At 51.4% G+C, this 26,463-nt stretch overlaps 1 protein-coding gene across 3 annotated transcripts in view; it reads left to right on the forward strand.

Annotated features, from left to right (window-relative positions):
- WDFY4 (WDFY family member 4) overlaps window positions 1–18,945 on the forward strand; it is a 279,441-nt gene extending 260,496 nt beyond the window's left edge. For 2 of the 3 annotated variants that reach the window (XM_047702650.1, XM_047702651.1), the window contains exons 54-62: window positions 40–252; window positions 2,736–2,883; window positions 3,969–4,153; window positions 5,030–5,188; window positions 9,462–9,641; window positions 11,414–11,596; window positions 13,546–13,630; window positions 17,345–17,456; window positions 18,503–18,945. In XM_047702650.1, coding sequence (XP_047558606.1) covers window positions 40–252; window positions 2,736–2,883; window positions 3,969–4,153; window positions 5,030–5,188; window positions 9,462–9,641; window positions 11,414–11,596; window positions 13,546–13,630; window positions 17,345–17,456; window positions 18,503–18,569 — 1,332 coding nt within the window. In that variant the 3' untranslated portion in view covers window positions 18,570–18,945. The remainder of the gene's footprint in view (window positions 1–39; window positions 253–2,735; window positions 2,884–3,968; window positions 4,154–5,029; window positions 5,189–9,461; window positions 9,642–11,413; window positions 11,597–13,545; window positions 13,631–17,344; window positions 17,457–18,502) is intronic. The other variant, XM_047702652.1, reaches the window with a different exon arrangement.
- The last annotated feature ends 7,518 nt before the right edge of the window (window positions 18,946–26,463 follow it).

Raw genomic sequence — 26,463 nt, forward strand, 5'->3', positions numbered from 1 at the left:
AGGCCTTCATTTTTCATGCTCTTTCGGTTTTGGTTCCAGGCTCTGGAAAGTGATTTTGTCAGTGCCAACCTCCACCACTGGATAGACCTCATCTTTGGGTACAAGCAGCAGGGGTCAGCTGCAGTGGAATCTGTTAATACCTTCCACCCCTACTTCTATGGTGACAAAGTGGACCTCAGCAGCATCAGTGACCCCTTGATCAGGAGCACCATCCTGGGGTTTGTCAGCAACTTTGGACAGGTGCCCAAACAGGTACATCATCTATATTCTGGGTCTTGCTTTCTCAAGAGTGTGTGCATTGTGAGCTTGGGAGTGACTGAAGACATTTTCTCCTGGAAAGGACCAAGAGAGCCCTGGGGAGGGGAAATGGTCTTCCTATACCCCTCAACATCAGGGATTACTCCTCTGTTACCATCTGATGTTGATGAACATGATGATGTCATTAATGATAATGGTGAGGACTACCTTCCCCTGTGGGATATGTGATGGACACTATAGTAAATCCATAGGATTTAATTGTCTATATGGGTGTCTATGCTGCACAGTTACTGTGCAGAGCCAACGAATGGAGACATCAAGTACTCAAAAGTGACTGAAATATGACAGGCCTTCTGCAAATGTTAGTTACTAGTATGATTCCCTCATTGAATCCCCTCCTAAGCTCTGGGTATAGGGATTATTCTTTTACAGATCAGGAAGCTGAGGCTCAGGGAGGTTGAATACATAACTTGCCCACAATTATACTTCAGCAGATGCCAGAGGTAGAGCTCCACCCCCACCTGGCTGGCCCCACAGCCTCTGCCATGTCACCAGCAGTGGGAGACTATCTCCCAGGGCCCCTGGCGAAGTTGCTGGGGTCTCATATTGGCCTTTTGCTCCACTGGCTCCATCCCACATCAGGATAATCATGTAGTGATATGAGGCTGTGTGTTCATGGGCATGTCCTGGTGAATAGTGGGCAAGAGGAGTGCTTAGTTAGCTGATCCCAGCCTGGTTGGCCCTCAAACTTCAGTTCAGCATGGAAAAGTATTATTCCTAAGGATATCCAGCTGGGCTACTAGCATGGCCCCATGGGCTGGGGTCTCAGCCTGGGCGGTCAGGAGCCATGCTAGGAAATGAGTGCATAGGCCCAGCCAATTCCAGGGCCATCTTGGGCAGCAGCCTTCCCATGTAACCATGAGGCTTGGAAAGGCTCATCTTATAGTGCAAAATTAGTAACGTCTTTTCTGCCTGGTCTTGTATACCATGCTGCAGGTTTGCTCTGCTCCCAGGGGAGGGCAATGTGAGAAGTGCCTAAGGGTGACTTGGAGAATGAACAGTGCATCTAAAATGTGGGTTTGGCCAAGGAACACTTCGTAGGAAGGAGGGAATTTCAGGAAAGAAGCTTGGGTAGCCTAATGGTTTCATTTTTTTTTTTAAGAAGTGAAATAATCCAGATAAAGCAATTAAATCAAAATCGTAGTCTCCCCCAACCAATTGTTTCCTGAGTTGTGTCATTGTCCTTGTCCAAAAGCAAAAGATATTTTCACATCCATATGCTCAGAGAGTGCACACAATTTTAGATTTTGATTTCATTTAGTGATGTAGCCTATGAGCTTTTACAAAGATATTTCTAATTATCAGAATTAGAATTCTTGTAGTGGTCCCAACTAGAGGCAGGATTAAAATACTTCAAGGACCGTGCACTTGCAATCAATGGGCTCTGCGTGCTGAGGCTGTGACGGGCCTCTGGCCTGTGGTGCTTTAGTCATCCTGCTTGCCAGGAGGGACGTTCTTTATTTAATGCTCAGTTTAAAGTCCCCGTTCTGATTTCTGCTTGCATTGATCACTCACCCAGCTTTACTAGGTAGACCAGTATCTGATTGAGGCCTGTCACTGAGCCTGGGCTGCTGTGAGAAGCCCCCTCCCCAACCCCAGCTGCTTGCTGAGCCTCGCCTCTGCCCCTGTGCCCAGCTGGGGTCAGCTCCCACCCCTCCGTTGTGGCACCCAGAGGATGTTTCCATCGAGGAGCAGAAGCGTGGGCCTGATGACTGGAAAACACGGCCTCATTGGGGAGGGGAATGTGGTGAGGTGGCCTCGGCTACCCTCTGTGGCAGCAGCAAGATTCTGCCAGCAGCAGGGCCTTGCACGTCACGTGTCGCCTGGTTATGCAAAAAGTTTGGCCTTAGGGACAATTTGACAGCAGAGATCTAAGAGAAATGAAAATTAAAAAAGGCCACTCATGGGGGTTGCCTGTGCTCTTTGGAATGTTTGAATGGATGCCCAGACGGATGCTCCTACAGAGAGTTTGTAAGGGAAAGGAGAAAAAAAAATATGAGAAATAGCTCAAGCAAATGAAGAGAGACATGTGATCTAGAGAGGAAAGGGGGTCATTCTGAGCCCATTATGGGAGAGGCAGCTCTGCCGGGGACCAGGGATCCTCAGGGAGGTCATCCTGCTCCCAGGCAGCGTGGGAAAAATGACAGTTGGCAGCCAGGAGGGCTTTTTCCGCCAGTCCAACGCTAGGAGCTGAGAAAGGAGCTGCCCCTCTCTGAGCCCCAGGCCCCTCACCTGCACCCTTCGAGGGCTAATCCAGAGAGTTCTGTTCATGCTCATCTCAGTCAGGAGCAAGCCCAGCTCAGGCAGCACTCAGAGCAGAGCGGCCACATGACTTACATGGGGACACCACCGCTGCCACCTCTGGCCGTCTGTCCTTAATGACTTATGTGGTTTGCATCTGTCCCCTGTCTCTCCAGCTCTTTACAAAACCCCACCCAGCCAGGACTGCTGCGGGCAAGCCTTCACCTGGAAAGGATGTCGCCCTGCCTGGGAGCCTGCCCAGCCACCCGCAGCCCTTCTTCTACAACCTGCAGGCACTGAAGCCCTCCCAGGTCACGGTCAAAGGTGACTACCTGGTCTTGCTTTATTTGGCGCCCTGCCCCAGAGTTGTCCCTTCAGTGACTGTTGTTCCTTTGGAGGTTCAGGGGCACAGACCCTTCAGGATTTTGGGATCTGACTTGAGATAGCTGTGTTTCTAGTCACAAAAGGGATCTGGGGAGGTGTGCTCCAGAAATGTCCAGAACCACCTCTGTTAGATCCTGACAGACTTACCTATCAGTCTGAGACACACATTCCTCTCTTTCATGTATCTCTTTCGTGCACACATGCATACACACACACACACACACACACACACACATACCTCTTTCTCCCCCTCTCTCTCTTTCCTGTGCACATACACCCCTCCTCACCTCCAAAGCCAAGCAAGGAATTCCCAGATTCCCCGAGGGAGGGTTGCAGCCTCTGCTTCTTGGTACTTGTGGTCACAGTTGCTCCTGAGCCCCCCGGGTGGGCCTGTAGCCCTTAGGCAGGATCATCTGTCCTGGGCAGATGGCCCAGTGGGAGTTCCAGCCCGGCTGCTTCCTAGAGACACGGTGTGTGTGAGGTCTGATGTCTGCGCCACCTGCAGGCTGCTCGGCTTTGGGGAACTCGCACTACACGGGGCAACATTCTGGACTTGTATAAGGGCTATAAGGTCGGGTTTGTTGGGGTTTTGTGATGTGTCTTTTTTTCCCTTCAAATCCAAGAACAGGGTCTTTGGCACACCCCGCCCCACTAGATAAGGTGTCTGGGAGGGGCAGGAAGGGCAGAGCCCCCAAGGCTCCTGTGGCTTTGTGCCATCACCCAGACAGCCTCAGCCACTGCTCCCCTGGCATCAGCCCTTAGAGACACTGAAGACCTGCATGGCCACATGCGAGCTTCATGTATGTGTGAAAGCAGGGGATGACCTGAGGCCCAGGGCACCCAGCTTGGGACCAGGGTCTAACACGAGTGAGGCCCTCAAGTGACGTGCCCTGGCGAGCCAGCGGCGCCTGCCCAGGCTGGTGCTTTGCCAAGGCTGGGTCACCTGCCACAGCTCCTCTCCGGGCCCAGTGACAGCGGGTCTTGTCCTTTGGTGTGTAAGCTCCACCATACTAACTGGGGGGTAGATATGTACCTTTTCTCTCTAGGCTCCGAATCCCCCAAAGGAGCCATTGGCCACATCGTCCCCACCGAGAAGAGCATCCTGGCCGTGGAGAGGAACAAGGTGCTGCTGCCTCCTCTCGGGAACAGGACCTTCAGCTGGGGCTTTGATGACTTCAGCTGCTGTCTGGGGAACTACGGCTCCAACAAGGTGGGCGGGCGTGGGGCGCGGCCGCGGGCTCAGGGTCTCGGCCTCCATCTGCTGGGGCAGAGGCGGTCAGGAGGCAGGCCGGCCCAAAGCAGGCACAGCTGCCCACACCCCACCACCTCCATGCGGCTGTGCCCCCTGCCTGGGAGGGAAGAGTGTTGTATGGCTGGGCTCAGGGCCCTCGGGGCCAAGCCTCCAGCCTGGGTTCCGAGGAGTGGAGCTTGCAAGTTCTCAGTGCACACTGTCACCTCAGAGCAGTCTCTGTCACCACCTGGTCACTCAGACTCTCACTCAGCCTGGGTGGGAAGTCAGGGTTCCTCTGACCCTAGTCATGGCTCCCAGTCAAAGGACAGTCACTGGGCATTCAGCTGGTGCCAGAAGCTAACCATCTGGCTAGTCTTCCTCCACCCTTACCTCAGCCCACCCAGTGAGCTCACTTCGTGCTGTGGCCCTGGCAGCCTCCCAGGCTCCTTGCCTCCCCGCTCTCCCCTCCCTCCCTAATTCCCACCCACTGATCACATGCATGAACTCCCTGGCCACCAAGCTCTCTCTCCCCACCCCCAAACTTCCCTACCACTTCCTGAGGCAGCCAGAAACCAGTCCTAGATGTCAGTCCCTCCTGAAAGCTATCCCTGATCGCCTCAGGCTCTCGTTGGCCTCCCCACTCCCTAGAGTATGAGCTCCCTGGGGATAGGCTTGAACTGCCTGGATTTTGTCACCAGAGCCAGCCTCCCGAACAAGTGACAGGCCCCCCAGTTGCCGTGGCACACAGACAGGGCAGCAGTATCCAGACCTGCCCTTGTCCCTCTGTCACCCTGTCTGGGCTCCCAGCCCTGTGCTGGCCAGGGCACCAGTGCTCATCCCACTTGTATCTTCTAGATCCTAATGACGTTCGAGAACCTGGCTGCCTGGGGCCGCTGTCTGTGTACCGTGTGCCCGGCCCCCACCATGATCATCACCTCTGGGGCCAGCGCCGTGGTGTGTGTGTGGGAGCTCAGCATAGCCAAAGGCCGCCCAAGAAGCCTGCACCTCAGGAAGGTATGGTGCCTCAGGCGGGGATGGTGCCAGGGTGCTGGGGGCGAGTGCATGGTCTGGTGTGGCCCAACTCCCTGAGCACTGAGAGCCCCGCCTCGCTCAGGAGCAGAGAACACAGTGAGGCCCTGGAGGGTGTCACAAGGCTCTATGCCACGAGAGGGCCACGGTTTCATGCCCGTGGGGGATTTGACAAGTTCTCAGGGTAGGTGCCCCCATGGAGAGATGCCACTTCAGAGCCAGGGAAACCAGATTCCTTGCGCTAGAGAACGTTTTTGACCATGTGCCAGGGACATGCTTATGCCCACAGCCTCGTTTTGCCTTCTCAATAGCCCTGTAAAATAGGTACTGTTATCATCCAGACTTCACTGCTGGGGGGAAAAAAAAAGCAGGTGCAAGGAAGTTAAGGGACTCATCCTAGAGGCAGGAATGGAGAGGCTGTTTCAGAACAGAAATGGTTGTGCAGGAAGAGAGCAGAAGCAGGGAAGAGTGGACTCCTTCTGGTCCTGCTTCTGGAACGACCGCTGCTCTAATAACAAGCCGAGTGCCCTTACTGTTTACTTAATGACCCCATACATTCATCTTACTCCTGTAAAGCACACACAGTTATGCCCACTTTCTCAGGAGGACACTGAAGCTCAGAGAGAGCGAGTTTGCACTTTAATCTCGGTGGATCTAACTTGAAACCCACGCTTCCTGCCTGTGCACCCTTGGACTTGACTGAGAGTACCACTAGGTATCCTCAACTCTAAAAGGCAACTTATGTTTCTATCTGTCTTGTAGTTAGCCATAGAGACCCTAGATAACGAGAAACCCAAAAGAATCATACAAAACTCACCATGGGCCAGATTTCCTAAAGTAACCATGTTTCGCAGGAGCTGGACGTGGGTTCCTCTGGATGCTTTTGCAGCCCTGCCCAGCACATGGCCCGTGCACAGTGGGCTCTCAGTGAACGTGAAGAGAAGGAAGTCAGTGTTGAAGGGCCTGATGAACCCTGCAGGAGCAGTGGCACCTGCTGGAGGGGTTGCGGGGGGCAGCAGTGTGGGCCAAGTGCAGGCTGCCTTCACCAGACTCTCCAAGGTGGTCCTCCAAAGCCAACCTCAGAGCGCCCTGCTTTTTCATGTTTTCATAGCATTTTGGGTTTCCCAGCTCTTTCCATGAATTGCAGTCAGGGGGCTGGGTCCTAATTCCAGATCTGAATAAAGAGCCTGTGCATTCCTCTGTGGAGCATTCCCCTGGCCAAGGCACCACTGTGGGGACAGCCAGAGATCCAGCCTGAGGGCAGAACTGTCCATGGCAAGTCAGGGAAGGGGCCTCCCCCTGCTGCTCCGAGGTCCCTTTTAGAAATGAAGATGAACTGTAAAAGCCCCGGTATCAACAGCATAAAAATGTCAGTCATCATCCCCTCCTAGTTATAAATCAAGAGGGAAAGGGATGGGGAATCCCACCCGCTCTTATCTCCTAGGTGAAAAAGAACTCTTTCTCATTTACCTGTAGGGGCTGACATGGCCTTGGGGATCCCCCAAGAGCCCCAGCTGCTCAGTGAGGGGATCTGTCCCTGACTTGTTGACAAAACCATCATTAAATAATTTCATAAACTGTTTTTTAAGTTTTTTTTAAAGATTCTACAACATTCAAGACAAATTTCAAATTCACTTCAAAGTCAAGCAGTTCTCTCTAATCCCTATAAAAGTTTTCATTGTTGCTCCTGCCCTCCCCAGATATACATATTTATACCATTCTGATCATTGTGTAGATATGTTTATTCCATCTTTGCCCAGCCTATCCAATTGGTTCTGCTTTTCCACAGTCTCTGTAATTTACATTTCAATTGTTCCATATTATTCCATTTCCATAAAATTACATCTCAGTTGTTTTGTTATGTCTAACGCACCACAGTTTAATAAACCATTTCTTCTGAAACTAGACAATTACATTACTCCCACATTTTAACTATTTTAAAGAGTGCTGTGGAAAACAACTTATACAGATTGCTGTTTGCTTCTGATTAATTGTTTCCTTAAAATAAATTTCAAGAAGTAGAATTACCAAGCAGGGACATAGTGCTTTATCTCCAGTGGTCCCATAGCTTTTCAGTGCCACCGACGACTCCACGTGCCCGTCTTGCCACAGGTGTCCAGCATGAGTGATTATTTCTCAAGGCTTTTATTTTATTTATTTTGTGCTACTTTAGTTAGGTATGATGATATTGTGCAGTTATTTTAATTGGCCGTGGAGACAGGTACAGCTGTAGTCCCCTCCCCACCCCGCCCCTTTATTCTGGTTTCACTTCCTGTGGTCTCTGTTACCTGCCGGTCAGCTGTGACCTGGAAGCAGATGCTCCTCCTTCTGACTCATTGTTAGGAGGTTAGTAGTAGGGTAACACCGTGTCATGGTGCCTATGTCATTCCCCTCATGTCATCTTATCAACTCACATCATCACAGGAAGGAGGAGTACAGAGTCTGATAAGATTTTTCGAGAGAGAGAGGCCATATTTGCATAACTTTTATTACAGTATATTGTTTTAACTATCCGATTTTATTATTAGTTATTGCTCTTCATCTGTTACTGTGCCTAATCCATAAGTTAAATTTTTTCATAGGTATGTATGTATAAGAAAACAAAAACACAGCAGACATAGGGATCAGTACTATCCAGTTTCAGGTATCTGCTGAGGGTCTTGGAGCCTATCCCCCATGGATAAGGGGGACTACTGTTTTCTGAGAAAACAAAAGAGCCAGTAGGGAACACATTTAAATCTGCTTCGCCGATTTCCCCAGCCTTTCCCAACAGGGGTTGCTGAGTGCCTGACAGTGGGAGACAGTAAGCCTGACGTGGGTGGGCCGTGTCTGCACGCAGGCTGGTCCCCCTCACTCTCTGGTGCCTCCCCTCAGAAAGCAGCAGACTTGGCTCCATTAATGGACAGCACGCACGTGGGCCCTTGGGCTCAGAGCTTCTCCTTCTGAATCCCCTGCCCTGACTCCAGAATCCCCCTGGCTTACAAGCTTTGGAGTCACCATGTGCCCTGCGGTCAGAAATTAGTCATCAGAGCTCCGGGCAAAGCCTCTGCTTTTCTCTTCATTTAGATAGCTTCCAGTTTCCTAAGATGACCCAGTCCCTCTTCTGTGGGTCACAACCAGAACCTTGCCAGCACAAGCTGCTTAGTGCCACATTAGGACCTATTAGAAACAAACAGGGATCCTTGGCAGAACTTTTAATTGCAGTGACCAGGCAAAGTGACAGCTTTGAATAATGAAGCTCAGCCTCATTGACTCAAATGAGCGAGCAGTCATCTGTCCTGAGGGCGGAGGTTTACCGCTAGGTAAGCCAGGGTAATCACCTTTCAGAATGCCACCTCTGCACTTCTCTGACTAATTCCAGGGGACGGCAGCACAGGAGCACGCAGGAGCTCTCAGATCAGGCTTACCTGGCAGCTTCTGGGACGGTTGTGATGGAAACCACACTGTTGCCAGCAGCAGTGGGCCTGGGGGCGTCGGGTCACCCCAGCCCCTCTGCCATGCATCCCCGGGGAGCAAGGGCTCTGGCCTTATCTGGATACGTGAGCGTCTACAAGCCCGGCCAGAAGCAGCACAGGCCAACCTGAGGGCCAGGACCAAGTTGCCAAGTGGCCAGACGGGCTATGAACCCAGACCCATCACACATGAAAAGTCACATGTTTTTTCACTGTGACCTGACCTCCCTGCCTTCTTCCCGTTTTAGCAGGCAGACGCATATTTGTTTCTGAGGCTCCCTTGGTGCGATGCTCAAACTTGAGCATGCAAGAACATTTCCTGGAAGACTTCTGAGAACCCATGTTTTGGGGCCCCAACCCCAGAGTTTGTGATTCAGTAGGTCTTAGATAGGGCCCAAGAATTTGTATTTCTAACATCTGGGAACATGCACCTGGTTGGAAGGCCACATTTTGCAAATCAGTGTCCTTTCATATGACTGACCAGATGCAAGACAAGTGCAGGTGAGCACACAGCAAGAGGCTGCTACTGGCCTGTGTTTCACTTATGACAAAAGGACTGCAGATCCTGGCTGGGCCTCAGCTCCCAGAGATGAATGGGACTGAGCTGAGAGGCCAGCATGGACACATGCACATGCACACTCACACAGGCAGGAGCACACAAACCACAGACCTTGGAATCACAGAATCATCCTGAATCTCTGTTTCCTCCTCTGGAACCCAACAGTGAAAGGGAGGGCTGGATAATTCCACAAGTAGCTGGATTGAAGGTCCCTTTTGTAACCTGTGGGTCTGCCTCTTGTCCCCAGGCCTTGTATGGACACACCCAGGCTGTCACATGCCTGGCAGCGTCGGTCACCTTCAGCCTCCTGGTCAGTGGCTCCCAAGACTGCACCTGCATCCTGTGGGACCTGGACCACCTCACCCACGTGGCCTGCCTGCCCACCCACCGAGAGGGCATCTCTGCTCTCGCCATCAGTGATGTCTCGGTATGGCCCTGCCCTTCTCGATGTCCAGGAGCCTGCCTCGCAGCGTGGTGTAGTGCCCCAAGAGAAAACCCGGGGACAAAGAGAGGCTGACCCCCCAAGAATGTGGAGAGGCTCCCGGATGTGTGGAGTATTCTTTACTCAGGCAAAGTGGAGCCCTCAACATGTGCAGCATCTCGGGCTAGATTTTTTTTTCCTTTTTTATTTTTCTCCCTCAGGGGGGTGGGGGTTGTGGGTGGTGGGGGTGGTGGGAAGTGTCTGTTCTGGCACAGGCATGAAGTTGGCTTTGGTAAGAGATCTGCTCAGCTTGACTAATTCAGCTCAATGACTGCAAACCAGTGTTAATTCAGCAGGTGCTTCTGGTCTCTGTAGCAGGAAGTGCTTCTGCTTTGTCCCTCCGAGCTGGCTGCCGTAGATAAGCCTGTCAGGAACATGTGTGTGTGTGAGAGAGAGACAGACAGAAGAGAGAGAGAGAAATATTTATCTAAACCTCAGTGTGGAGTTTCTCACAGGCTGGTATCCCCATTTTAGGGCATGGGCTTCCCAAAGGATTCAAAGCCTCTGCATCTACTCACAGAAACACCCAGATCAGTGCATGGACAGAATGAGCGAGGGGATAATAGAAGGAGGGGGAGATGATCAAGAAGGCTCCTGGTACCAATTTTAGTCAAAAGTGATCTCCATGTAGGCCTGATCCAGGATGAATGTTGCATGGGCAGATAGAGGATGGATGGATGGATGGATAAATAGGTATGTGAGTGGATGGATGTTGGGTGAATTAGTGGGCAGATATGTAGATGGGCAGATGGAGAGTGGGTGTGTGAATGGATAGATGGGTGGATAATGAGTGAATGGATGAGTTGGGGATGTATAAGGAAGGGAACCAAACCCTGATCTGAGAGAGTGTAAATAAATAAATGTCTTCAGTCCTCAGAGAAGACTTAACATCAGGACAACAACTTGTTGACTTCAAGTTGTCCTGCTGGGCCCGGTGCTGGGTACTGGACAGAGATATATCAGACATGGTCATTGGCCTCAAGCAGACTCTATATCAAAAAATTCAGGAAAGGACATGATGGACCCCAGTCCAGGGAGCTATGGAGGGACACTGAGTTCCCTACATCCCTTTGGTGGTTAGGGAAAGGCTCAAAGGCATGGCTCCAGCTGGTTTATGAGGTTTCAGTAACAGTGACCACCACATCATTGGCTGTAACATAGACAAGGACTTAAGAAGAAAACTCTCAGCATGAACATTACAGGAGATTAAATGGGGACATTTTTCCTCAGAAATTCCCTTCAGAGGGACACTGTCCAATTTTATGATCCATATACAATCCTCCAAACCTCTTTCCTCACCCTCCACCAGTGATATGTTGATTTTCTTCATGGATACAGGGCTGGCCAGCCAGGTATAGGTCCCATGTCCAGAGCCAGGGGCAGTCTCCAAGCTAGGTCTTCTATGCCAGTGTATGGTCAGTGAGAGTGCTGTGGGAGGAGCCCAGAGGGTGAGCCAGCCAGCTTGTGTCAAGGAAAGCAGTATCCAAACATGTGATTGCAATAGGAAAATCACTAGGAATTTGCAGTGTGTGAAAACGCAGCAGACCTAAGAGCCATCTGGGAAGAAGTGGGTGTCTTAGAAGGTCTTGGATTACATCAGTTAGTCTTCAGAAGAGAACAGGATAACAGTGCTTCGGTGTATAAACTCTGGCAGAGCAAGGGGCAGCTGGGCAGGCAGTGACCCCAGCATGGAGTAAAGCCAACTCTCACGGTTGCAGGGCACCATTGTCTCCTGTGCGGGAGCCCACTTGTCTCTATGGAATGTCAATGGACACCCCTTGGCCAGCATCACCACTGCCTGGGGCCCTGAAGGAGCCATAACCTGCTGCTGCGTGCTGGAGGGGCCAGCATGGGACACAAACCATGTCATCATCACTGGGAGTCAAGACGGCATGGTTCGGGTAGGTGTGTCTTGGGCAGAATGAAAGCATGGTACAAGAAAGTGTTCTTCTCTGTTTTGCTCACTTCCTCCTAAATGTATAGGCTGCATTTGAAACCACGAGGCATGCCAGACCAGGTCTCCATAGCAAGTGAGGACAAGGGCAAGGCCCACTCCTAGCAAAAAGTAAATAAATAAATTCACATATATAGAATTTTATATACACATATACTTATGTAATGAAACACTTAATATCACAAGACGTGAGAGCTGAATGGTCAAATGCTCAAGAACATAGCCCAGTGCTGAAAAGAAATATTTGGGCCATCCATTCACACACTTGGCCATCCATCCACCCACTAATTCTATTCTTCACCCACTAGTCCATCCAGCTGTTTATGTCTATACCTATTCATCCATCCATCCACCCTCCATCCATCTTTCCATCTACCCATCCATTCCTCCATTTACCTATCCATCTGTCCAATAATACAACTACCTACCTATCCAACTATTTATCTCTCTGCCATTTCTTCTTTCTTTCTTTCCTTCCTTCCTTCCTCCCTCTCTCCCCCGCCTCCATCCCTCCCTTCCTTCCTTTGTTCTTATGTCTCTATCCAATGATCTTTCCTTCTATATATACATCCATTTACCCATGAATCCATCTATCCACCCACATGTCTGTTCATCTATCCGTGTATCCATCCGCTAATTCTGGCTCTATGCCAAAATCGTCATACAAGCCTTAGGGGACACACAAATCAATGGTAATAGGCCCTTACCTTCAAGATGCTCAGATCCTAGAAGACAAACAGAAAATACCTGTATGCAGCCCATGCTATGACCAGGATAATCAAAGAGTGTCATGGATCCTCTGAGGCAGGCCATGGCGAGGGAGAGCCCCAAGAAACCAGGAAGAGAAGGAAACAGAAACACTGAGGTGTGAGGATTAGCACAGGAAGAACAAGGTAATTTTTCTGAGACTGACAGGAAAGATGAAGGAATAAGTAAATATAAAGAATAATTCAGAGGCTTCCTCAAGAAACTGTCAATTGAATTCCATAGTTTATGAAATGAAATGTCAACTGAATGCCACAAGGTATTCAAGAAAAGGCCCACTGAATTCTACAAATGGTTATGAAAGCTTCCTGTGTGTGCCAGCAAGAGACAAAACTGAGGAAGGCCCCTCAAGAAGCCCTCTCTGTGGGCTCTCAGGGGTACATGGTCTCTGCAGAGAGCAGAGTGTCCTGGGCTAGCCAGAACATGAGGAGGCCAGCAAGGCCTGGGCATGGTGGGGCGTGATCCACGCTGTGGGTCAGTCAGAGGAGCCCGGGCTGTCTGAGCAGCAGGTGCATTTCTTCCACAGGACCCCAAGTCGTGAGTGGGGGTCTTCCGTACACTCGGCCCTCATTCATCCAGGATGGTCATGGAGCTCCTGGGATGGCCCGGGGCAGTGTTAGGCCTAGTGTGGAACTCACAGAAGCATTAAAGGAGGCTTGTCCTTGTCCTTTGGCTACAGAACTTCCAGACTTAGCTAGTGAGAAGCCCTACGTGGTCAGCCTGAGGACACTCACAGGAGGGCTTGGGACTAAGAGCCAGACACAGAGGATGGGGAGGCCTAGCTGCTGAGTGGTGAGAGAGGCCTTCAGGGATGGCGGCCGTGGGATGAGAGGGCATTAGCTGAGTAAAATGGCAACCAGCTTGCTTCTGAGTCTCATCCCTACAGCTGAGGTCGAGGGCAGAGGTCCTGTCACAAGAGTGCAGAGTTAACCCACCAAGCGGCAGCTGTGCTCGGCTGAAGCCTAAGTAATTTCTCCCAAAGAATATATTAGTCCTGGAGGTGAAAGGGGCCATGCTCCTGCCCCTTCCCTCAGAGACTCCCTCAGAGTCCCTTGGATGAGAGGCACACACCTGCAGACAGGATCGTTTCTCCAGCCAGAAAGATGTTCTTTTTGTCTCTTTTCTGGGCAGATTTGGAGGACCGAGGACATGAAGACATCTGTTCCAGGACTGGCAGCCCCAGAGGAGCCCTCAACTCCACCTCCAAGCCCTAGAGGTACATGCCTGGCTGAGGGCGTGGGGCATGCTTGCCTTGCTCAGTCTTCCCTATCCTCTCTCTCCCATCCTGTAGCTCCAGTCAGGCCTACAAGCCCAGGGAAGCCACTGAGTCTCTCTGGATGTTGCCAGGTTGGGGGGACAGAGCCATTAATTGCAAGCTGCTGGTGGGATGTGAAGCATCATGGAGAAGTCCTGTTGCATCCTGGTCCCATCATGCAGGGACCAGTGAGCTCTGCGCTGCTCCTCAGACATGAGAACAGTGGAGATGGTGACTGTCAGGAGCCTGTGAGCTTCAGAGCGGGGAGAGTAGGGGACATACCTTGCAGAGCTCGGTTAGATGTTCTCCATCTGCCTGGATGACCCTTCAATCCCAAACTTTCCAGTCCAGGGCCTGGGTCCAAATATCTACTTGCCTAGACAGCCAGGCTACAGACAGGAGCAAGAAGGGGACAGGGATGGGCCTTGCCATATGCCTAGGGAGAGGAAGTGGTTCCATAGTGCCCTAGCGTGCCCTGTGGATCGTGGCTCAACCCACCCAACCCCATAGCAAGCCCTTCAAATTGGGTCTTGGTGCCCTCTGCATCAATATCACCCAGAAGCCTTATTAAAAATGTAGATCCACCTTAAACTCCAGAAAACGATAGGGGGTTGTTAGATTTCCTTATCCAACAGGTCCCCAGGTAAGTGGGGTGTGCACCGAAGTAAGAGAACAACTTTTCTGGAGCCCTCTTTGGGTTGTGGCAGATGGGACTGAGGTAGGGGAATCTGCTCTCTCTCTTGCTATCATGGCCACTTGGTACCACCACCAGCCTGGCCGCCGTTACAGAACTCGGAGGGAGAGGACTGGCCAGGCTTACCATGGTGCACACTTGCCACACATTCTCTTATTTGTCACAGCAATCATGTAAGGTCAATTTTGTATGACACCCCTGTGTAGGATAAGGAAATTGAAGCACAGAGAGGCTTAGTAACTTGCCCAAAGTTATATGACTACTACTGTTCAGACTCAACCAACCTCAGACTAACTTCACACCGCCAGACTAACCTCGACCACAAATCCTGCCACACATCACCAACGACAAAACCACCCCCTGACCACAGGCACAAAGGTCACCATCGAAGTCATCACCTCCTTCTCTTCTACCCCAGCTGTCCCCATGGCCCCCACCATCAGCTCCTCCAATGCAGCAAACCTTTCTCAGCTCTGTATTCATTGAAGATTTTGGCACAGAACTGAGACATCTTTCTCGGTGTCCATGACGAAAGGAAACATGTTACCATGAAGGGATTCTCCTGTCATCCTGAGTCCCTCTGGTTAGCTTTGCATCCCAGGACCCATGATCTTTCATGGGAGAGAATTTTCCAGAGTTCTGAGGGCTGTCTTCTGAAAAGAGTAGGTATTTTCAGTTAGTTCATTTCTGGAATGTACTCCACACCTTCCTGAACCTTTAGTCATCCATTTATGGTTTTTTTCTTCACACAAGCATACACAGACATCTGATCAGCCCTTACTAGGTCCCAGGCTCTGCACTGGGAATCCTTTCCTTCAAAGTAAGGCCATCCGGGAACACTTGTCAATAATCTGGGCTGCCCAGACCAGCGACCTCACAAGGATCTACAACCACATTCACTTCATTGTTCCTAGTGTCTCAAGGGGGGGGCGCCTGGGTGGCTCAGTGGCTAAAGCCTAGTGTCTCAAGGGCCCTTTGGGACTATAAGGAATCAGCCCATCTCAGCTTAAAAAGGAAGATGTGTGGTGCTGGTGCATTTTAAGAAACTAACAGCACTTCCTTGGAGAGCAGGGGCCAAATGTCCTCCCCACTGCCACGCACATGGAAGAGAGCTAGCACAGGATCCTTATTCTCTGCCTGTGAACAAGTGCGTAGTACACCTGCCCAAAGGCATGCTAGTTCAGGCTCGGGCACCACTGCACATTTCTGGAGCTATGGAGGCCCAGTGAGGAAAAGGTAGATAAATGGATGCCTGAACAGAATGCAGGTAAATGGAAGGACAGATGAACAAAGGGCACCTCAGAGACTTTCTACTGGTTCTTGAAGTGCCAGCATATTCATGGATGTCTACTCAGGATCAGCAGTTGTGCTGAGATCGTGCTCATTGGGAATGGGGTCCAGAGCAATGGGAAGTGGGATAAAAAGTAGGAGACAAGGCTCTGGACCTGGCTCTGTCCCCAGTAGCTTCTCTGTCCCTCAGTTTCCCCCGCCCCATCAGCTGGAGATGCTCCTACACCCTCGTAGGGAGTAGAAAAATAATAGAGAATGAGAAAAATGAGAGCAGAAAAATAATAGGACATAGACAAGAATCTACTCAACAAAATGCAGGTCATCCTTGCAATTTTCACATGGTTGTAAGAGCCTTCCTGACTCGTATACCAGCTGATGACATCAGGGAGCTCACAAGACAGTTTCAGGCTGCCAAGACCCACCCCCCCCCCCCAGCCACCCAGGCCCAGAACCACATCTTTCCCTGCCATTTGTCCTGCCCTGCCTGAGGTCACCGCTGTCAAATAGAATTATGTGCCAGGGCTGTGATCACAGTTCCAGGGAGGATTCAGGTGAAACGACATGAGGGCACTGACACATTGTTGAAAACCAGGCGAGCCACCGTATGGAGCTAGAACGTCCACATGCAGGCTTACAAACGTAAGCCAGTAGAAGTCTTGCTGTTCTCAAAACATCGCTTGACACAGTTTTGCTGGAAAGTGACAGTTCTGGGTGTGCACAGATATCGGCACACGTGTCCTGTTGATGTGGATGTCGCTGCATCCCTTAGATGCTGTAAGGGGCAAGAGAGGGGATCTTTGAAGACATTAAGGATGCTGCATTTGTGTCCAGATGTAATCTGATTTCTTCCTGGAATTCATTTATTTGTCATTTGAAGCCAGGACCAACCCCGGGGAACACAATTCATTTTAGGAATCACCCCGTAGATTTTGACTGAATCTGGTACATAAAAAGTGCTAGAGGAGGGCTTGTTGTCTGGACTTCTGCACAAACACAAAAGGCACATGCATTTCCCAGGGCCTGGGAAGCGGCCCCCTTGGCCCAGCTGGGGCAGCGGCAGCAGCATCTTCCCACCCGGCCTCTGAGGGGCCTCGCGGGGATGGACGCAGCTGATGTCTCTCTGCCTCACCCCTCCATGCTGAAGGAATTACTGTCTGTCCCCAAATGCAGTCATGAAAATGAGTGAAGTAACAATCATCGAGTTATATTTTTTGAAAAAACGTTCTCAGCATTTAATTATTGGCTGTGGCGTGAGAGGATTTAGATAAGTTGATAATGCCGACTTTATGTAATTTATTTTTACTAGGCAATTACGGGCTGCATTACATCCTGGTAGCAAGGTATTGTGGGGCGTCTTATTAAGCATAAAGCCAGTAAACACTGATGAACAATTTTGCTGAACTAGGCATGCAATTTAGAAAGCAATAATACACAAATCCAATTTGGTACACAATGGATACCGCGGCCCGTCAGCACATGTAACTATCACAGGCTGCAAATTAAATTGGGACGGCCCTTTTTGCAACAGCACAGGCCAAGATTAAATATATTTTCCCCCTCAATTTAACAAGTTGCTGACCACAAATATAAATACGTGTGTATGTGTTTGTGGCCCCGTGTGTGGATGCACACGTGCCTGTGTGTGAGGCCACTCAGGGTTTCGGGCGACCCTCTTGCCGTGATCCCCACAGGTCACAGGTGGGAGAAGAATCTTGCGCTGTGTCGAGAGCTGGATGTCAGCCTTGCCTTGACCGGGAAGCCCAGCAAGACCAGCCCTGCGGTGACAGCTCTGGCGGTGTCCAGGTAACCAAGGCCTGGCTTCTTCAGGCCTCCAGCAGGGGGCGCCAGAAAAGCCCCTTGGCTCTAGGCTCGGGTCCCCAGGCCCTGGGAGGTGGCCTCAGTACCCCAGGAATCTGGGAGGGCCCACAAGGCACAAGAGGCAAACGGGGTGCCCGGGTAGGGCCCTAGGACATTTTTTTAAACACACACATGTTCTTGCTCTCTCTCTCTCAAATATCCGTGAACTCATAAAGAAACCATAAAGGTAAAATATATGGCTTTGTAGTTTCATGCCGTAGAGGGACTTTTTTCCTGAGGCCCACTACCGATTATAACATTTGGTGTGGGGATGATCCTACATCATTGAAAAAAGAAAATGCCCTTTTAAAGCTCCAAGCCAATGTAGAATGGCCAAGTGTCAGACACTACCCTTGATAGACATTATTTTATTCTTGCCAGTTACCCCATGGCAGTAAGGGGTGTTTACTGTCATTAATCCGTCCCACACAGCAGGAAGTGTAGCCTCAGGAGGCCATGGGCCTTTGTGAGCTGCTTCCTTCTTCCCTCACTGCCCTGGAGTGGGTGGCTTGGGGTCCATGGTGGTGGGAAGCACTCAGCTCTAGAAGCCAGACTGAAGTGAGGTGGGCCAGGGGAGACCATGGGCAAAGGGACGGAGAGTGCAGAGCAACTAACTCTTTGCTGGAAAACTTGCCATTTGTTTGTTTGGGGGGTCCAGCTGTGTCTTCACAGGATAACAGGCACACGTGGAGATGCTGGAGAGAAAAGTCTGGGCTTCACCCTGCCTCTTGGAGCCTGGACATCATGGAGTGTCCCCCCAAAGTCACGAGGGAGGCTACAACTCACATAGTCCAAAAGTCCCCCTCCCCCACAGTCAAAACATTCTCCTGTTCTCCCAGCGCACCCACCCCTGCTTCAGGTGGAGGCCAGGTGCATGTCCCGTGGGGTCCTGGACTGAACCCCCCACGTCTTAGTCTCTTGAGGGATGGCTGGGATAAGTGGAACTCACAGGCTTGGCTCTAACACTCCTACCTATTCCTTCTCTTCCCAAGAAACCAGACCAAACTCCTGGTCGGCGATGAGAAGGGGAGAATATTCTGCTGGTCTGCAGAAGGGTAGGAAGAAAGAGATGGCGGAGGTCTGGCCCAGCGGCGTGTGTCCTGAGAGGCAGCAGCACCCCGCAAATGCAGGCTGACACAGTCCCTGGGGCGCAGAGAAGCCTCCCCCGAGGAAGGGGCTGCTGGCCCTCAGAGTTGCACACCCTGAACTGCTCCACGGCCTGTGGGACTTTGGCTTTGGATTGTCCAAGGACGCGCTCTACAAAAATGAGAGCACCTAGGAGCCTGCGAGCAGTGATCTGGAAACCACGACTTGCTCACAAGCTGCCCACGAACTCATGAGACTCACCTTTTCAAAGGGCTAATAGGGTCACTTACTGGAAACTAATGGGAATACTGGATTGTCTTTATTTTATTAAAACAACTATTTTCCAGAAGCAAGAGGGCTTGTGAGTATAAAATCACCCCCCTTTTCCACTCAGGTGTTTTCCTCCCAGACCTAGAAAGGTAGGAAGGCCTCAGGGATGCACAACCCGCCCTGAGTGTTTCTCAGGCCCTCCTGTCTCCCTCCGTGGAACCTGGCTCTCTGGCAGGCTTGCCTGCCGGACAGGAGCTCATGGGGAGCGAGGGGCCATGTTCAGGAGGCCTACTTCTGTGAGATGGAGGAAGGGGAGCTTCTGAGGTCCATTGGGCCCCTCCCTGGGTGAGAAGGGCCCGTGTCTGACCCCAGGGCCAAGGATCACACCGCCTCCGGTGGCGCTCTTAGCAGACAGCCCATTTGCAATCCCCTCATCAGTCTGGGGCTGCACCGGAGGACTACAAATTGAACAGCAGAGAGCACCACTCCCCAGGAAGGCAAGAAGCAGGGTCATAAATATCAAGGCTGGGGCTGCTGTCATGTTTCAAAACACCATTTATCGCATTTTCCCGGGGCTGAAAGGTCTGCTGGCCCAAAGGCTGTCTTGGGCTCATTGACTTGACAAACACATCCTGAACCACTGCCTTTGCTTCCCCAGATCACTGGGAAAGGAGGGGGGGATGGCGTCAGGTCTTAATTGTTGGAGTTGTGGGGCTAAGATGTCTGTGCAGACAAATGTGACTTGAGAGGAATGCTGAAGAGACAGACGCCCTGTGCCCTAGGTAGGCCCTGGGCGATACTGTGGCTCTTGCAGTCGGCGTGGGCTGCCAGGATACAGTGTCTCAGGCTGGGTGGCTTAAACAGAAAGGCTTTGCACAGTTCTGGAGCTGGGACGTTTATGATCAGGGTGTCGGCCCGGTTGGTTTCTTCTGGGGCGTCTCTCCCCACCTTGTAGATGGCTGTCTGCGTCTTCACATGGATCTCCTCCTGTGTCTGTGTCCTAACCTCCTCTTCTTATAAATATACTAGTCATGTTGGATTTTAAGGTCCATCCTCATGACCTCATGTTACCTTAATTACCTCCTTAAAGATGTTATCTCCAAAAACTGTCACATTCTGAGGTCCTTGGAATCAGGACTTCAACCGATGAACTTGGAACCAGGATACAGTTCAGCCCAGAAGGAGGCGGCCCTGGAACAAAGCTTGGGAGGGCAACTGTGAGTCAGCCATGTGCGGGTGGAGAGCGAGACGTTGCCGGAAGAGAAGAGCGCGCTGGCAAAGGCGCAGGGCAGGCCAGGCCAGAGCCAGAAAGAGCAAGCCGGCAGAGCGAGAAGACCACGCGGAGGCTGGGAGCAGGAGGGGCTGTCACCTCAGGCAGCCTAAGTCCTTTTCCCTGCATCCCCACTTCCCGCCAACAGCAGCCTCAGTTTCTCTCTCTATAAAATGGGGCTACCTAACGACTTGTCATGGGGTTAACGTCATATCTATTTTACGGAGGGCTGAAGAGGACAACAGGTGGCCTGTCCTGACATGATGTAGTCTTTCAATAGATCACTGATTCAGTCACTCACCTGTATCTTCTTCTGCTGAGCCAAGCCCCTTGCCAGGGTCCTGGGGACAGAGAACATTCTGCCTGTTCCCAGAGAGGCTCCCTGCCTGGACTGAGGAGAGGCACGGAGAGAGCATGATGGGAAGCACGCTCTGTGCCTAGCACAGGTCTCTCAGGCTGGAGCAGGGATGTTCACGCAGGAGACCATTGCTTCAGGAATGTCCTGGAATGCAAGCCCACCTCTCAGTTTCTGGGTCCCTCCCAGAGCAGAAGCCAAAGTCTGCATGTTTAACAGTTCCCCAGGCCGTGCTGATGTGGGGCCTAGAGTGCCCACTTGGAGACATTCTGGAGCAGACAGAGACAGGACCGGCAGGGATGGAGGCCTTTGCCCTCTGCTGCCCACGCTGCCGTCTCAAGACAAGTGCTGAGGGGCTTCCCTGACCTCTGGGGTCAGGGACGCTCGTGTTCCACTCGCTTTCACTGGCTCAGCCAGAGACAGTGGGTGTGCCCAGTGCTCGCCCAGTTGAGCTCATCCCCATGACAACTACTTAATAACCGTGAGGCCAGGGGCACCTGGTGGGCACAGTCTGTTGAGCATCTGACTCCTGGTTTTGGCTCAGGTCGTGATTTCGGGGTCCTGAGGTTGAGCCCCCCTCGGCTCCATGCTCAGCAGGGAGTCTGCTGGAGATTCTCTCTCCCTCTCCCTCTGCCCCTGCTCACACATGTGAGGCTTTCTCTCTCTCTCTCTCTCTCTCAAAATAAATAAATAAATCTTAAAAAAAAAAAGAAAAAAAAAAACTGCGAGACCAATGCCACCCTCCCAACCCCACCACTGCGATGACAGAGGGCTCCCACACTCCCATCCTGGGAAAGTCTCAGCTCTGCTCACTATTCCCACCCATTCATCACAGTAATGCTCACCCTGACCTTTGGTTTTCCATCTCCGCTGAGAGACCAGGGAAGGGAATTCAGAGCAACGGACCTCCCTCTCACGGCAGACAGGACGGCGGGGCTTTCAGTCCAGTCTGCAAAAGTGCAAGATCAGGATGTGCATTTGAGTCAACCCTTTGGGAGACAGCTTTACCCACCGTGGGTCCCAGCAAGGCTCGAGCCATGCCCACCTCTCGATCAGGACAGGCTTAGGCTCACCTGGGACATACTTACCCTGAAAACTCTTCATTGCTTATCAGAAGTTCAAATTCAACCGCTTGTGTTTGTATTTGTTAAGTCCCAGTGCCCTGCTCCCTGGAACTCCAAGAGGCAAGGAAGGATGGTGGCCGGCCCAACGACCCCACACGCCCATAGTTCTCAGTGCGTGATGGTGGATTGCTTCCGTGAATTGCTAGAACTCAGTGGAGGGACTGCCAGGGGTTCTTTGAGCCACCAATCATGTTTCCTCTGGCCCTCGCTCTTGGTGGGTATACCCTGACCTTCCGGTTTTGTCCCTTTGTGCGCTGGACTCCACGTGGGACAGCAGCTGCCTCCCCCAGGCTCTGCCAGCAGCCGGGAGCCAACCCCTGAGCACCCAGTCTTGGGGCTGGTGAGAACTCAGAGATTGGATTTGGCCACATCAGCATGCAGCCGAGCAGGGCACATGTGGGGAGGAACAGACTCTTCATATGAAAATCCTGATGAAATTTGTTTAGCATAAAATCAAATCTCTCTAAGCCAAAATCAGTTTTGCTTTAGTAAGTTCTGGGTACATGTCACATGTGTAGATCCAGAGCACATGTGTGTGTGTGTGTGTGTGTGTGTGTGTGTGTGTGTGTGTTTGCTCACACGAGTGTGTTGTTTCCGGCTGCTGCCAGTAGCACCTTCATAGTCCTCTTAGTAAAGAGGATTCTCCAAATTATCTCCTTCCCCCAAATCCTTGAAAGCTCAGAGAACACTGTGAGGTCCAGGGCAGAGCTCTCTGTCTGCCCACAGAGCGGCTGATACGGACACCCCTCGCCCAGGACCCACTACTGCCACCTGCCAGAAATGATCACGTTACACCCCGTACCCTGCCATGACTCCAGGTGAGCCGGGCCCAGCGCTGTGCCTGGCACACTGTGCGGCCCTACTCCTCACTCAGGCAGCTGGAGGTGATGCGATCTCACTGACGGCAGAGTCACGGCTTAACTGTCCTTCCAAGCAGCTGCTCCTTCCTTCCTTCCTTCCGTCCATCCATCCTTCCTTCCTTCCTTCCTTCATTTACATTAACTACCCACGCAAGCGACTGCATATTCATTCATTCATTCATTCATTCATTCACTAGCATTGCCCAAGGGACCACTGAGTGTCTGTTCCAAGCCAGGCTGGAGCCTGACAGAGAGGCCAAGCCTGGACACAGATGCCTGAATCTTAAGCCCTAAGAGCCTGTGCCATCGGGGGTCACACTGTCCCTCTAATTCTGCTGTTTTACAGGTGGGGAAACCAGGGCCCAGAAAAGGGAAGGGAGGTAACTAAGGTCATGTAGCAAGTCAGGCAGGTCAGTGGCAGAACCTGGTCAGGGCTCTGGACGAGAACACTCCTGAAGTACCACACGGCCTCATGTTCTTTGGTGGGGGGGAGGGGTGGTGGCACAGGCAGATGGAGGTCTAAGCAGCCTGCTGCCAGGCCCCGGAGCCTCAGCCCCTGCCTTACTCTCCAGTCCCTGGGTTTCTGGGACCCTACCTCACCTCACAACAAAACATGGAGAATGAAGAGTGGATATAAATGCTTCTGGAAGAATAAAAAAGAAAAATGGGTTGAATACTTTGTATGGGAAGAGACCAGCTTGGATACCTCCTACAACAAGGAACTCAGTGCCTCAAAAAGTAGCACTCTGAGATCTGGGAGTTGACCCTCCCTACTGGGAGCACAAGTCACAGGAGGCTCCTGCACTGGGCAGCCCGGACCCCTGGAGTCTGGGGAGCAGAGGCTGCGGGATCGCCCCTTCGGACTGGGCGTGGCTCTCGGCTCTGTGCCCCTCAGCCCCGGTTGTCCTTCTTTCCTGGGGTTCTGTAAGTCAGAGGGAAAATTCCCCACCTCACAGGCTTCTGGAAAATTCAAAGAGATCCTGTGTGTAAGCTTCTACCACAGAGCAGGGGCTCAGGAAAGGCTTATTATCGTCATGCTAATTAACGTGGTTTCTCACACAGGGCCTGATAAGAGAATAATACTTTCCTTTTCTTCTCTCTCCTCTCCAGGGCATCATCCCCTCATTCAAAGGCTTCCAGAATTTTTCTCATTCCGGACCACCTTTACAATTTCTCTAGGCCGTCTGTATCAACAACAATGATCTTAATGTTGTCTTTAACTTCATGTGTTCTGTGAATTTTAACCTCTAAGCATTAATGTCTGTGAAATCACAGGTTTGAGACACAGTTCCTATTTTTTCTAATTACATAAAAATAAAAGAGCAAACAACTCTTCCTCATGTCCCCCTACAACCACCCAGTCCGGGGTCTCCTAGATACAACACCAAAAGTACGATCCAGTAAGGAAAAATAGGTAGATTGGATCTTGTTCAAGATATTCTGTTCTTTGAAAAATACTGTAAATAAAATAAAATACTGTAAATAAAATAAAAGACAAACCACAGATGGAAAAAAAATTTGCAAATCACATATCTGACCCAGGACTTGTATCCAGATGATACCTTAAAGCTCCCAAAATTCAATGAAAAGAAAATAACCCTGTTTAAAAAAAAAATGCAAAAGATTGGAAGAGACACTTCACCAAAGAAGGTATCTGGCTGGCAAGTACGCCCACAAAAAGATCTGAGTATCATTATCATTTGGCAAATGCAAATTAAAATCAAGTAATAGGCCACAACATTATAAAAATGGCTAAAACTGAAAAAACAACCACACCAAATATTGTAAAGGACATGGAGAAGTGGAACTCCTGTATGGCGGGAGGGAATGTAAAATGGTACACTTTAAAAAACAGTTTGGAAGTTTCTAGAAAGATAAACTCTTTCCAGTATGAAAGCAGTTATAGACAATGCCCAGATAACGTAAAGGGATAGGTGTGCCTGTTCTAATACAATTATGTTTATGGATACTGAAATTTGAATTTCATGTAATTTTTACACCACAGTGTATTATTATTCTTTTGATTTTTTTTCCCAAATATTTAAAAATGGAAAAACCACTGTTCACTTGCAGACTACATCAAAAGAGGGCTGCAGCTTGCTGACCCTGCTCTTGGTTAAGTACCCAGGGCCATTTCCACCAGGAACAAGGAGAGGCTTTGGGCATAAGGCCTCTGCTAGAAGGCTGGAGACAGCAAAGCCAGGTCCCGGTTGGGAGAGGCGACTTCTCCCCATTTCTGCGTGAAACACAGCATGACTGGGGTTCAGTGAGCCAAGGGACACAAGGGACCCAGATGGCCATGGAGCACCAGTGAGAGAAGGTGAGGAAGGTGGAGACCCATCGAGGGGCCGAAGGTGACACCCACAGGAGGCTGGACCAGGGGAAGCCCTGGAGTCACCCCTGAGGGCTCATGATACCTCCAGTCGACTTCCTGGAACAACGGAGGGGTCATCCCGTTTGGATGATCCTCCATTGCATGGCAGAGAAAGCCCACGAAGGAGGGGCATTCCTTCCCCATGCTGGAGAGGCCTAGGGACTTTGGGGTCCCACGGTGCAGAGTGAGCAGGCTCCTCCTGACCAGTATGACGGGATTGGGCTCTTCAGAAGCCCCCAGTGATCAGGGATCGGCCACTTGTGCTCCTGGCCCTTTACTGCTCAGAGTAGTGACTAGTGATTACCCCCAGCAGCCTTGAAGATGGGCCACCCAAACTCACATATTGGGGATCTTTGGGGCCTTGGGACCATGGCAGGGTCACAAACGGGTGGTTTGAGGGGCATGGTAGAGCCTTCAGGTGTCTTCTGTCTGGGCTGGTCAGAGCGAATCATTGTTTGGAGTCTGAACGCCCTGGGGAGGTTTGAATGGCACTGCCAGTGTGGAGCCCACCCTGCTGCTTCCTACAGCTGGGTCAAGTCCACATCATCAGGCCGGCCCCAAACCCATTTTAATCTACAACCACTAGGCCAGCACCCTGGGGGAGACTCAAAGCCTGGGAAACGTGCAGGCACCCCCACTGCCTGGCACTCGGGGGCAAAGGAGCCCACGCCCAGGATCCCCCGAACCCAGACCCCTCAGAGTCAATAAGTGGCTGGCAAGAATTCTCGGCCATTCCCTGGGGTGATGCCCGCCTCTGGGCACTTTCTAACCCATTCCACGCTTATCCATAATTACTTTTCCAGACCGACTCTTCTCAGGGCCCTGACTCAATGGTGAACAAGACAGATTGAAGTCCCTGCCCTTAGGGAGCTGACAGTCCAGTCATGGACACAGACAAGGACACACTGAAAAGATAAGCTCGTAAAGCGGGCCATCAGGGGACACTCAGGCTACAGCAGGGAGGGACACCCTTCAGAGAATTGGTTGCTGAAGGGCAAACCCAGATACATGTTGTCTCGTGTTATCTTGTGTCTTACAGTTAAGGAAACTGAGCCTGGGAGAGGCTGGGGGCCCAGTCCCAGCTAAGGGGCCTGGATTCAGGGGGGTCTGTGTCCCCGCCTAACAGCATCACAACAAAGAGCTGCGGGCGGTCCTTGTCGGGACAACACTGAGCCCTGCTGGGTCTCTCTCCGTGTCCTTTCCTTGGCTTTAAGACGTGCCTCACCCTGTCCCTGCCCTGTCCTTTCGGAAGCATCATGGCTCTCTCTCCCTTGTGCTCCACAGACCATCTGGACAGCCAGCAGGTGGCGCTGGTGGGAGGGGTGGGCTCTTCTGTGCCATCTGCCTCCCCTGGACTGTCCTGTCACCAATACAGGAGACAATGGCTGCTTCCTCTCTGAGCACTAGCACCAAGTCAAGGGCCTGCTGCGGGGGACAGGGACACAAGGCCGTGAACAGGACCCAGAGGGGCACCTCAGGTCTGGGTGAGGCAGCACCCTCTGGGTGGCTGGGGAAGCCTTCTCATAATGACTCCAAGGACGGCTCTTCATCCCACCTCGGTTGCTGGAGAAGAGGTGTGTGGGGAGAGGAGTGCCTGAACCGAAGCACCAACCA

The sequence above is a fragment of the Lutra lutra genome, chromosome 14 (genome assembly GCF_902655055.1).
Source record: "Lutra lutra chromosome 14, mLutLut1.2, whole genome shotgun sequence".
Taxonomy (NCBI): Eukaryota; Metazoa; Chordata; class Mammalia; order Carnivora; family Mustelidae; genus Lutra; species Lutra lutra.